This window comes from Scyliorhinus torazame, chromosome 2, assembly GCF_047496885.1.
Source record: "Scyliorhinus torazame isolate Kashiwa2021f chromosome 2, sScyTor2.1, whole genome shotgun sequence".
NCBI classification, from domain to species: domain Eukaryota; kingdom Metazoa; phylum Chordata; class Chondrichthyes; order Carcharhiniformes; family Scyliorhinidae; genus Scyliorhinus; species Scyliorhinus torazame.
Window position 1 is genome coordinate 173,786,113 of NC_092708.1, and position 12,938 is coordinate 173,799,050.

The 12,938-nt window shown below is 43.7% G+C and overlaps 1 protein-coding gene across 5 annotated transcripts in view; it reads left to right on the plus strand.

The window, feature by feature from the left end:
* The window catches only part of unc80 (unc-80 homolog (C. elegans)), a 599,468-nt gene that overhangs the window by 522,930 nt on the left and 63,600 nt on the right, over nucleotides 1–12,938 (plus strand). For all 5 annotated transcript variants that reach the window (XM_072480367.1, XM_072480341.1, XM_072480351.1 and 2 more), the window contains 3 exons: nucleotides 961–1,126; nucleotides 3,856–4,035; nucleotides 9,426–9,573. In XM_072480367.1, coding sequence (XP_072336468.1) covers nucleotides 961–1,126; nucleotides 3,856–4,035; nucleotides 9,426–9,573 — 494 coding nt within the window. The remainder of the gene's footprint in view (nucleotides 1–960; nucleotides 1,127–3,855; nucleotides 4,036–9,425; nucleotides 9,574–12,938) is intronic.

Below are 12,938 nucleotides of genomic sequence, written 5' to 3' on the forward strand. Positions count from 1 at the left end.
CTAAGGATATGGGATAAACCATTTAGTACTGACATAAGAAGAAATTTCATCGCCCAGAGTGGTAAACCAGTGGAATTCACCAGCACAGAAAGCAGTTGTATGTTTTCAAGAAAAATGTAGATATAGCTCTTGGGGCTAAAGGGATCAAAGGATATGGGGGGGGGGGGGGGGGGGAAGAGAAGGCAGACAGGCTATTGAGTTGGATGATCAGCCCTGATCATAATGAAGGGCGGAGCAAGTTCTAAGGGGCCGAATGGCCTCCTCCTGCTCCTGTTAAGCTTTTTAAATAGTGACCTATTGCTACCTTAACTACCTGTTGACAGGTGTTTTGTCCTTTGTCCTTTAATTCTATGATGCCTATCTGTTGCCAGAATTGCAGCCCTTTTCGCAACAAAATCTATTCATGAAGCAGCTGCCAGCTGGCAGATGATATCCTTGGCCTATTCCTGCTCCTCCCTGGACTGTATTTTTGCCCGTCATGTCTTGATACATGATTGAACAAAATCTGCTCCCATCAACACTATGAACTATAAATGCAGCTAAAAGCTTTTGAAATCTTGAGCCATCTGCACCTTCTAAACCTCTACCCACAAAACCACGAGCTACTAATACAAGTGTTGCATATGCCAAGAGATAAATCTCTTGTCTCTTGAGATGAGTCACAACAGAGACGGCAATGCCCATTTCTTTCTAGCTTTACATCAAGGCTTTTAAATCTAAACTATGTTACTCCTTAAAGGGAGAGTGGAAAAATGAAAAGCTAAATCTGTGCTACTCTTAGTCAATTGCAGAGCATTCATTGCAGTGCAATATCACCTCGTTGCACATAAATTGTCAGTGTTCTATGTTACAGCAAGAGCGTTAAAAGGGAGAAAAATATGCCGTTCAAATAAGAGAACTGCCGAGAATGGTTTCTACAAAAACAAATGTATGCTTCTTTTCTCTCTGGAATTCTCCCAGCTATTAAGTCAACCAGCAGAAAATCATGAAGAAATGACTGCACGCCATCATATTGTAGACCAGCTCGAGCGCCGGTTCATTCCGAGACCACTCTGCAAGAGTTCACTAGTCACTGAGTTTCACAGCGAATTAAAAATCCTGAAAGAGGCAGTGCACAGTGGATCAGGTAATGGTAGTCTCAGAAAACATTTATTTTCTTGTAGATTGCTGCAGATCACAAATAAAATGTGTCCTAATAGTGTAACCACACCACACGAGTATCCTTAATTTGTCACTTAATTAAATCTCTTGTTGGAGAGCCTGAGACTGCAGACATCTGGAACTATTGTGATAATGTAGAGGTGTTAATCTCCTTAGATTGAATTAATAGGAGTGTCTTTTGAAGGATGACATTCCTCCATGTATATACAATGGGGCCAATTCTGCGGTGGCACACTCCAGGAGAAAAATTGCAGCATGGGCACAGAAGGGTCATGGAATTGGGAAAACAGACCCAGTATTTATAATGGGTTATAAAGACCCAGTATTATAACAGACCCAGGCAACACAGTAGCATTGTGGATAGCACAATTGCTTCACAGCTCCAGGATCCCAGGTTCGATTCCGGCTTGGGTCACTGCCTGTGCGGAGTCTGCACATCCTCCCCGTGTGTGCGTGGGTTTCCTCCGGGTGCTCCGGTTTCCTCCCACAGTACAAAGGTGTGCAGGTTAGGTGGATTGGCCATGATAAATTGCCCTCAGTGTCCAAAATTGCCCTTAGTGTTGGGTGAGGTTACTGGGTTATGGGGATAGGGTGGAGGTGTTGACCTTGGGTAGGGTGCTCTTTCCAAGAGCCGGTGCAGACTCGCTGGGCCGAATGGCCTCCTTCTGCACTGTAAATTCTATGATGATTTGTTTCCTATTAGGCTGCAATTTAATGATCTGCTGAATCTTATGTGTTTGGGAGTTTGCATGCCTTAGCGCTCATTAAAGCTCATTAATTTGCCAATGTTTTTCATGCTTAAGATAAAGCTTAATTTTGAAGGGCTTCAACTACATGGTTGAAGTGGTTAAAGGAAACCATGCCAGAGTAACTAATGAACACCTTTTATGACTGCAGACCATAGTAAATGTACCCAGCAGTCACTGAGGATAATTGCCACAGCTTGCTCAGGACCAGCAAGGAGCCAATTACAGAACTTCACCATCTGTACCAGTGATACCTGCAACCAGCTCAGTGATTGGCTCTTAACTGTTACACCCCATGCCCATCTACCACTATAACATTAATGAATGTGCTGCTTATGTAGGTATCAAACAATTGATTGATGGATCAGTCACAGTAGCCTGTCAGCATGGCCTGCACTTTGACCTAGTCTTCCAATGAATAGCGTAAGGCGGCTCCCTAATGTTACTGCATTGCTGCATTTCTCAAAGTACCAGAGCCCACTACTAGCTTCAATATTAGCAGTGTCAATCCCATCCTCAGTGACTATGCTTGTGTTACAATGGTTTGGAAGATGGGTGTGTGGAAAGCTTTCAATTGTAAGTTTCAACTTGTGAGCATATACTCAGTTGAAGTGTGACTATGCATGAATGCAGTGAAAGAACTGTAAGATTGGATGAGGCCTTAACATAAGTGAGCAGTAAATGTGGAACAGGTTGGCAGGTAATATTAGTGGCATGCAATTTGGAACATGGTTCTTCTGTTGGGTAATCATGCTTTGCTAATTCCTTAAGATAAGTCATTGTCCCATGCATCTGTTTCTAGGTCATGCAATACCATACACAGCATTGACCTTGGCAGGCATGACTTTTTGCTCCGTTCCCCCATGCAATCACTGACCTATGAATGGCTACATCCCATTAACCTTTCCCATCAGCCTTTAAATTTACTCTGAAAATCCCACTTCCACCATTGGTGACAGCACAGGAGCAGACTATTGCACACAGGGAATGTATTTTAATAATTTCTATAACTTGACTTTGCAAGTTCAGATATGTACTAGTGACACACTTTGTGCATAAGATCAGTGTTCTCAGCACTGCAGCAAGACTGCAGAATTGACCCCATATATCTTGTTTGTGTTTCTCGGTGTTACTGTGATCTAATTTTGCAATAAAAGTCCAGAAATAATGGATTATCGCCCTTAAAAGTTCACAAACAATAGAAAAACCAACATAAGGCTGTTTAATATCCTTGACAAAAAATATAAAATACAATAAAATTTACATTTCCAGATGGCAGTAATTACACATTCACAACTATTGTTGAGAAATAAATAAATTTAGGGATTACCTTTATGCTTAGGCTTTCAGGATATTTTACAATTTCCAAGCAAGTGTATGAAGGCAGCTCAGTGGTATCACCAACCCATCATGCATAGTTTTTCTTTTAAATCATATCCTTTTACTTCACCATATTACTAAATGTTGTCACCTTCTGAACTGCTTACCACCATGTATTCTCCTTCCATTGAGAGTAGGCAGGTCCAAGCTAACAGTTTCTGCACAACTGTCATGAGTATGCTTTCTGATCAGAACGTGAGTGAGATGAAATGTCTCACCTGATATTTGATTGCTTGCCACAGAACTGAGGGAACATGGCCTCATGGTTTGGACACAAATCACTTTTGAGCAAGTGGTTTCCTTCCTATTCTAGGTAGAAGCTGTCCCCAAATGCAAACTGCCATAATGTCCCATTTTCCAGCACTTTCATCCTCCACACAATGAGAACAGGAACTGTGCCTACAATTCTCCCATTGACGAATGCATTTTACTAATATTTTCTGGTCATTATATCTTTTTGTGCAAGACTCCTGTTACTGCCTTGCAGTTGATGAAAATACTAAGAGTCTAATCAGAATCTTGCATTGTCATATTTGTCTCACATAACTTGTTCATTATATCTTTGCAGCATACCAAGGCAAACCTTCCATCAGCACTGTGGGAACCTCCACATCAGCTTACCGCTTGAGTCTGGCCACCATGTCTCGTTCAAACACGGGGACAGGCACTGTGTGGGAGCAGGACAGCCAGCCTTCTCATCAGGCCTCTCAGGACACACTAAGCAGGACTGATGAGGAGGATGGTGAAAGTGAGCATTTGTCATTAACAGAGCTTCAATTCAACTCGCATGATATTTGCTTTGAGTAGATCGAACATGACAGCCTATTCATCATTTGCACTTTTTTCATTTCAACAGTCGTAATTTGTTCAGGCTATGAGAAGTAGCATGAGCTGCTGTTTTTGTATTTAATACAACATGAGGTCCAAGTTGAATTGTCTTTGAATGGTGCCTGCTAGAATGTTGAATGCACCTCTGTATTTTACAATATTTCAAATCAATAAATTATTTGCCTATGCAATTCTTCAACAAGCTACAGAATTTCGGACCACCCTGATTTGAACTTGTGCCCAGTCTTGCACATACAGAGTATGATGACTAATATTAGGACAAAAGTTCAATTTTTGACAAAGGAGCAAATTTTCCCGAACTTAAAAATTTGTGATGAAAAATTCAATCAGCATTTTCTGCTATTCCAAAAAAGCTTTCTGCTTACTGCTTTTTTCCCCCGCTTACTTATAAATCACAAATCTAGCTTAGTGTGTGTGTGTAGATATATAAGTGTGTGTGAATAGAAACACTCTCCCATACTAAGTAGGTTAGTCTGAAGTGTGATTACTGATCAACGTGAGGTAACTGATCTAAAACATAAAAAGATGCATCAATGAAACAACATTTCGGGCTGGATTTTCATGGAGCTGGGAAGACACCACAGATCTCTAAAAATAACAGACTGGACCTTGTTGTGAAAGTCCTGCCCCCGTTTCCAACAGATCCCATTTTGTTTGTGGTAAGGGGTCAGGGCATGAATCTTACAGGAGGGAAACCCAAATTTGAACTCTTTGGCTTTTGCAAGGGCCTTAACCCACATTATGAGAGCCATGAATTCATGGAGTAGACGTAAAGAAGGATGGACATTTCTGTTTAACTGTCATGATATGAAGGTTTTTTAAATCGACCACTCTTTAAACTTTAGAAAAAAATGTGGCCGATGTTGTCAGTGATTGTTAAAAATACAAACTCCTGCTGAATTGCTTTAATTCACAGGCCAGCTGGTGTAGTATCTGTTTGTGCAGCATTGTTGACTTTTCCCTAATAGCTTGGCTGAGTTTGAAATGTTCAGCAGGGGGATCTGAATTCACAGTTTGATTGACAGCTTAAAAGATTTGCTGATTTTGATGTGGAATACAAATAGAAGTTTGTTCCTAAAAGATTAACTACTTGAGATTTTAACGGTTTGAATGGGCTTTATGGATGGGAGTTTTTTCACGATACAGTGTGTAAAGTGAAAGCTCTCTTAGATGGCTAGACATGTATTTTATTTAATCTCCACATAGCTTCTGGGATCTTCCCATGGCAAATAGTGGGTGTATTGGCATTGAGTTGGCATGGAGGGTATGAGAGACCTTGGAGCGTGGTCAGGGTATGAGTTTGCAATGAATGACATGGAGGGCGCATGGGGGAGTGGGTGAGAGGTGGGTAGATGTAGTGTAGTTCCTGATTTCAGAACATCCCAAAGAACTTCACAGCTAATGAAATACGTTTGAAGTACAATCACGGCCATTGTACAGGACACACAGCAGCCAGTTTGGACAGTTAGTGACATTGGTTGAGGGATAGATTTGGTCAGTATACCAAGTGAAAGACCTGCCAAATTTACACGCTGGTTCACCAGACAAGACTGAGGCAGATTAGGTTTCCAATGGGCTATATTGATGTAGTTATACAGAAAAATACAATATGCCTACAAATGTGGTCCGTGTCAAAACAACAGATTCCAATACCAAATTCAAACTCAGTAAAGCAGCACATGTGTGAGAAAGTCTTAATTTAATTTGTTCACACCATATAATGGCTTGCCTTAGTAAAAATCTGGAGATTTGCATTGAAGAATAATGGGAGTTAGTTCCGGATTGTAATCTTTCCTGCTTAGCGTGTTGTCTTTGGACGTGTGCGATACAGTCCTGAATTACATCAATGCAGTCAAATGTGTTTTTAATGTTGCAGTACAAAATCCCAGAGCATCCTTTGTGTCATTGGCTAGGGAAACAGGTGGACACGAATTCATCAGTCTTTAGGGTCATCGGTTTCCTTCAACTCCTTGGTTAAAGAACGTACTGCATTTATGGTGGCATAATTTCTCAGTTCTGTTGTGCAGCGTTCAACATTGTCCACCTCTGTTAAGTTTCCGTGCTGTTCTCTGCTGCAATTTCCATGCCAGCCTCCTACAGTTGAGCAAAAAGTGCCTCATCATTGGGTTTTCTTGGCCTCACCCTGCTCCTCCTCCTGTTTGACGTCTTGTGCAGTCATAACCTGTTTGCACCCAGTGTGGTGGAAGTATTTGGAAATTGTGGCTTCTATCATTAGCTTCCACACGTTCTTTATCGTAAGCATGGCCACATGAATAGCTGGATTGCAATCCTACTTATTGATGACCTTGATAACTTGAGAGATCAGGGGCGAAATTCTCCGGAAACGGCGCGATGTCCGCCGACTGGCGCCCAAAATGGCGCAAATCAGTCGGGCATCGTGCCGCCCCAAAGGTGCGGAATGCTCCGCATCTTTGGGGGCCGAGCCCCAACCTTAAGGGGCTAGGCCCGCGCCGGACGAATTTCCGCCTGCCAGCTGGCGGAAAAGGCCTTTGGTGCCCCGCCAGCTGGTGCGGAAATAACATCTCCGGGCGGCGCATGTGCGGGAATGCCGTCAGCGGCCGTTGACGGCATCCCCGCGCATGCGCAGTGGAGGGAGTGTCTTCCGCCTCTGCCATGATGGAGACCGTGGCGAAGGCGGAAGGGAAAGAGAGCCCCCACGGCACAGGCCCGCCCGCGGATCGGTGGGCCCCGATCGCGGGCCAGGCCACCGTGGGGACACCCCCCGGGGCCAGATCGCCCCGCGCACCCCCCAGGACCCCGGAGCCCGTTGCGCCGCCTTGTCCCGCCGGTAAGGTAGGTGGTTTAATCTACGCCGGCGGGACAGGCATTTTAGCGGCGGGACTTCAGCCCATTCGGGCCGGAGAATCGCGGGGGGGGGGCCACCAACCGGCACGATTCCCGCCCCCGCCAAATCTCCGGTGGTGGAGAATTCGGCAACCGGCAGGGGCGGGATTCACGCCAGCCCCCGGCGATTCTCCAACCCGGCGGGGGGTTGGAGAATCTCGCCCCAGATGCTGTCAGTGGTAGGTCACAGGTTCTTAATCACCCGGCCCCATTGGTTAGAGCTTGGCCATGGTGTTGGGAGACAAGAACATCAGCTTGATGCACTTGAGGCCGTAATATCGAGGTGCATGAGGTCATTGTCTGTTATGATGACAGTCTTTCCTTTTTTTGTTGTTACATTTTGTCCACTTTCCTGATTCATACCTCAAAAATGCTGAAGGTAATTAAGGTGGTTTTGTTAGCATCATACTGCGTGGGTGATGTCTGACATTCATGAAGCAACGCAGCTTCTTGATTTTCCTATCACAAAAAGCAGCAGCTTTTCAGTGCCATTCTAATTGGTGAAGACCATGACACAGTCGTTGCTCCACTTTCCACCATAATATGCTTCGCCTTTCAACATCAAAATGTGGTCTTGCAAAAAATGGTAAAACAGTTCGGTTTTATCCACATTAAAAATCTCCTGTGGTGCATGCTAGTTCAAGGCACAGGCAAGACCATTTTGGACCCACTCATTAGCAGAGCTTCTTCAATAACAGGCAGACAGTTGTTCTCATCCTCTTCCTTGCTGGAGAAAATGCCTGCTTATCAAACTGTTCCACGATTTCTGCCTTGTGTTTCATAACACAAGGGCAGCATGGTGGAACAGTGGTTAGCACTGCTGCCTCACAGCGCCAGGGATCCGGGTTCAATTTCCAGACTCGGGCGATTGTCTGTGTGCGGAGCTTGCACTTTCTCCCCGTGTCTGCAAAGGTTTCCTCCGGGTGCTCGGATTCCTCCCACTGTCCAAAGATGTGCAGGTTAGATGGATTGGCCATGATAAATTGCCCCTTAAGTGTCCAGGGATGTACAGGTTAAGTTATGAGATTACGGGTAGGATGGAGTGTATCAGTACATATGCGATGGGGCGAATGACTTCCTTCTGCACTGTAGGGATTCTATGGGAATGGCGGATGAACTCAATGTTGGAATCTCCCACTCCTTCACAAAGTCTGTTTTCCCCATTGCACTTTTCTACTCACTGTACCCACTTCACCTTTTCTCCAATCAAAACGCTTTTAACTTTCTCACAGGTTAGCCAGACTCTCAGGTGTGGCATGTGCTTTCACAAGGAGATCTCAATGTCAAATGATGGCTTGCCCAACGCTCCATGATTTCCCACTCTTGTGTGGTCTAAATTTGCTCTAATTTGTCAGCACGGTCATCTGACAAGTTTAGACAAGTTTGGCGGGGCAGCACAGTGGTGCAGTGGTTAGCACTGCTACCTCATGATGCCGAGGGCCTGGGTTCCATCCCAGCCCCGGGTCACTGTCTGTGTGGAGTTTGCATGCTCTCCCTGTGTCTGCCTGTAGGTCTCATCCCCACAACCCAAAGGTCTTCAGGGTAGGTGGATTGGCCACGCTAAATTGTCCCTTAACTGGAAATTTTTTAAAAAGAGACAAGTTTGGCTAATCCGAGCTTGCCAGTGCAGAATTTTAACTTAAGGGCATCGTTCCATTGGAATTGCTATTCTTCCATTGGGATTAGTTGATGACTTCAACATAATCAGAATTTTGGGTCAGCCAAGTTGGACTCATCCCAATTTCATTGTATTTGTTCATTATTCAGTAAAGCTAATTTTCACTGTATTTAGCCTTGAAGGCACACAGAAATCATTTAGTCAGAAAATTGGATCCTGCAACCCCGTAAGAAGGCTGGTAAAATTGGTGTCATGTTTGCATATATTCTTATAACTGAATACAGAGTTGCATTCACAAAGATTTATGTTAAGCAGAAAGTGGTGTGTTGTAGCTAAAAACCATGAGGGGTGAAAATTAGGAGCAGAAGATGGCTTCCAGGGGGAACTTTTTTTATTGGGTCCAACAGAAACGTAGATTATGAATTCATTCATTTAAGGGGCAGTATATCCCTCTGATTCCCATCTCAGATTATTTACCTTGTCTGCATTTACTATATCTAAAATGATAGGCTTTTTACTTATGACTGTTGTCAGATTATTGGGTCACTAGACTGACACATCCCAGGTGCACAGAAAAGGCAATTTGAACTTTTGCACTTGTAAAATATAAAAATTGTAAAAATTATTTTACAACTTCTATATCCTTATCATAGGAGTGTTTGTTATTCTAAAACCGTTATTATGGGGGTTCCAGCATGTTTCATGCCAGCTTTATTATTTTTAATACTGTAATTAATGCACTGTAACTTTGTGATTCGATTAGGAAAAGAAGGCTGTCTGAATAGATTTTCCTTTCCGCCCTGCAGATGACACTGTAAGCATGCCTAGCGTCGTTAGTGAACAGGAAGCATATCTGGCCAGCAGTAGTCGAGGGCGCCGTCGATTTTCCAGCCATGTCTCCAGTATGTCCGCTCCTCAGCCTGACTCAGGCCTCAGAATTTTGCCCAGCCACAGGTAATGAAGCCAACAATTTCTATATCTTTAAATACATTACTATTTAAATTACTATTAAAAGTCAATATGAGAAAATGTAAATGTGGAGAATAGTTGTATTGTTTTATGAATGTATCAATCTGAATCTCAGAATCTTTACACCGCAGAAGGAGCCATTTGGTCCATTGAGTCTGCACTGGCTCTCTGAAAGATCAGTCAACCTAGTCCCAGTCCCCTTCCTTATTCCCGTAACCTTGCACATTCTTTCTTTTCAGATAGCAATCCAAATCCCTTTTGAATACGTCAATCAAACCTATATCCACCACCCTCTCAGAAAGTTTGTTCCAGACTCCAACCACCCTCTGAGTGAAAAGATTTCTCCTCAAATCACTTTTACTCCTTTTGCCAATTATTTTGAATCTGTGCCCTTTAGTTCTTGATGCTCTCTTGAGTGAGAACAGTTTCTCACTGTTTACCCTGTCCATATCCCTCAGGATCATGAATACCTCTATCAATTCTCTCCTCAGCCCTCTTTTTTCAAGGAAATCAGTACCAAACTCTCCAATCTATCCTCATAGCTACAGTTCTTTACCCCTCGAACCTTTCTTGTGAATCTCCTCTGCACTCTCTCTAATGCCTTCATATCCTTCAAGTGTGGCATCCAGAACTGGATACAGCACTCATAAGAACATAAGAACTTAAGAACTAGGAACAGGAGTAGGCCATCTGGCCCCTCGAGCCTGCTCCGCCATTTAATGAGATCATGGCTGATCTTTGTGGACTCAGCTCCACTCTCCGGCCCGTACACCATATCCCCGAATCCCTTTATTCTTTAGAAAGGTATCTATCTTTTTCTTAAAAACGTTTAAAGAAGGAGCCTCAACTGCTTCACTGGGCAAGGAATTCCAGAGATTCACAACCCTTTGGATGAAGAAGTTCCTCCTACACTCCGTCCTAAATCTACTTCCCCTAATTTTGAGGCCCCCTAGTTCTGCTTTCCCCGACCAGTGGAAACAACCTGCCCGCATCTATCCTGTCTATTCCCTTCATAATTTTATATGTTTCAATAAGATCCCCCCCCGCATCCTTCTAAACTCCAATGAGTACAGTCCCAGTCTACTCAACCTCTCGTCATAATGTAATCCCCTCAACTCTAGGATCAACCTAGTGAATCTCCTCTGCACTCCCTCCAGTGCCAATATGTCCTTTCTCAGGTAAGGAGACCAAAACTGAACACAATACTCCAGATGCGGCCTCACCAACACCCAATACAATTGCAGCATAACCTCCCTAGTCTTGAACTCCATCCCTCCAGCAATGAAAGACAAAACTCGATTAGCCTTCTTAAGCACCTGTTGCACCTGCACACCAACTTTTTGTCACTCGTGCACCAGCACACCCAGGTCCCTCTACACAGCAGCATGTTTTAACATCTTACCGTTTAAATAATAATCCATTCTGCTGTTATTCCTCCCAAAATAGATAGCCTCACACTTGGCAACATTGAATTCCATCTGCCAGACCCTAGCCCATTCACCTAACCTATCCAAATCCTTCTGCAGACTTCCGGTATCCTCTGCACTTTTTGCTTGACCACTCATCTTAGTGTCGTCTGCAAACTTTGACACATTGCACGTGGTCCCCAACTCCAAATCGTCTATGTAAATTGTGAACAACTGCGGGCCCAACACTGATCCTTGAGGGACCCCACTAGTTACAGGTTGCCAACCAGAGAAACACCCATTTATCCCCACTCTCTGCTTTCTGTTAGTTAACCAATCCTCTAGCCATGCTACCACTTTACCCTCAATGCCATGCATCTTTAGTTTATGCAGCAACCTTTTGTGTGGCACCTGGTCAAAAGCTTTCTGGAAATCCAGATATACCACATCCATTGGCTCCCCGTTATCTACTGCACTGGTAACGTCCTCAAAAAATTCTACCAAATTAGTCAGACACGACCTACCCTTTGTGAACCCATGCTGCGTCTGCCCAATGGGACAATTTCCCTCCAGGTGCCCCGCTATTTCCTCCTTAATGATAGATTCCAGCATTTTCCCTACAACCGAAGTTAAGCTAACCGGCCTATAATTACCCGCTTTCTGCCGACCTCCTTTTTTAAACAGTGGTGTCACGTTTGCTACTTTCCAATCCTCTGGGACCACCCCAGAGTCTAGTGAATTTTGATAAATTATCACTAGTGCGTTTACAATTTCCCTAGCCATCTCTTTTAACACTCTGGGATGCATCCCATCAGGGCCAGGAGACTTGTCTACCTTTAGCCCCATTAGCTTGCCCAATACTGCCTCCTTAGTGATTACAATCATCTCAAGGTCCTCACCTATCATATCTTTATTTCCATCAGTCACTGGCATGTTATTTGTGTCCTCCACTGTGAAGACTGACCCAAAAAACCTGTTCAGCTCCTCAGCCATTTCCCCGTCTCCTATTAATAAATCTCCCTTCTCATCTTCCAAAGGACCAATATTTACCTTAGCCACTCTTTTTTGTCTTATATATTTGTAGAAGCTTTTACTATCTGCTTTTATGTTCTGAGCCAGTTTACTTTCATAGTCTACCTTACTCTTCTTTATGGCTTTTTTAGTAGCTTTCTGTTGTCCCCTAAAGACTTCCCAGTCCTCTAGTCTCCCACTAATTTTTGCCACTTTGTATGTTTTTTCCTTCAATTTGATACTCTCCCTCACCTCCTTAGATATCCACGGTCGATTTTTCCCCTTTCTACCGTCTTTCTTTTTTGTCGGTATGAACCTTTCCTGAACACTGTGAAAGATCGCTCGGAAGGTTCTCCACTGTTCCTCAACTGCTTCACCATGAAGTCTACCTTAGCTAGTTCTTCTCTCATCCCATTGTCATCGCCTTTGTTTAAGCACAAAACACTAGTGTTTGATTTTACCTTGTCATCCTCCAACTGTATTTTAAATTCCACCATATTGTGGTCACTCCTCCCAAGAGGATCCCGAACTATGAGATCATTAATCAATCCTGCCTCATTACACAGGACCAGATCTAGGACCGCTTGTTCCCTTGTAGGTTCCATTACATACTGTTCCAGGAAATTATCCCGGGCACATTCTATAAACTCCTCCTCAAGGCTGCCTTTACCAACCTGGTTAAACCAATCGATACGCAGATTAAAATCTCCCATGATAACCGCTGTACCATTTCTACATGCATCCGTTATTTCTTTGCTTATTGCCTGCCCTACCATCCTGTTACTATTTGGTGGCCTATAGACTACTCCTATCAGTGACCTTTTCGCCTTACTATTCCTGATTTCCACCCAAATTGATTCAACCTTGTCCTCCATAGCACCAATATCATCCCTTACTATTGCCCGGATGCCATCCTTAAACAACAAAGCTACA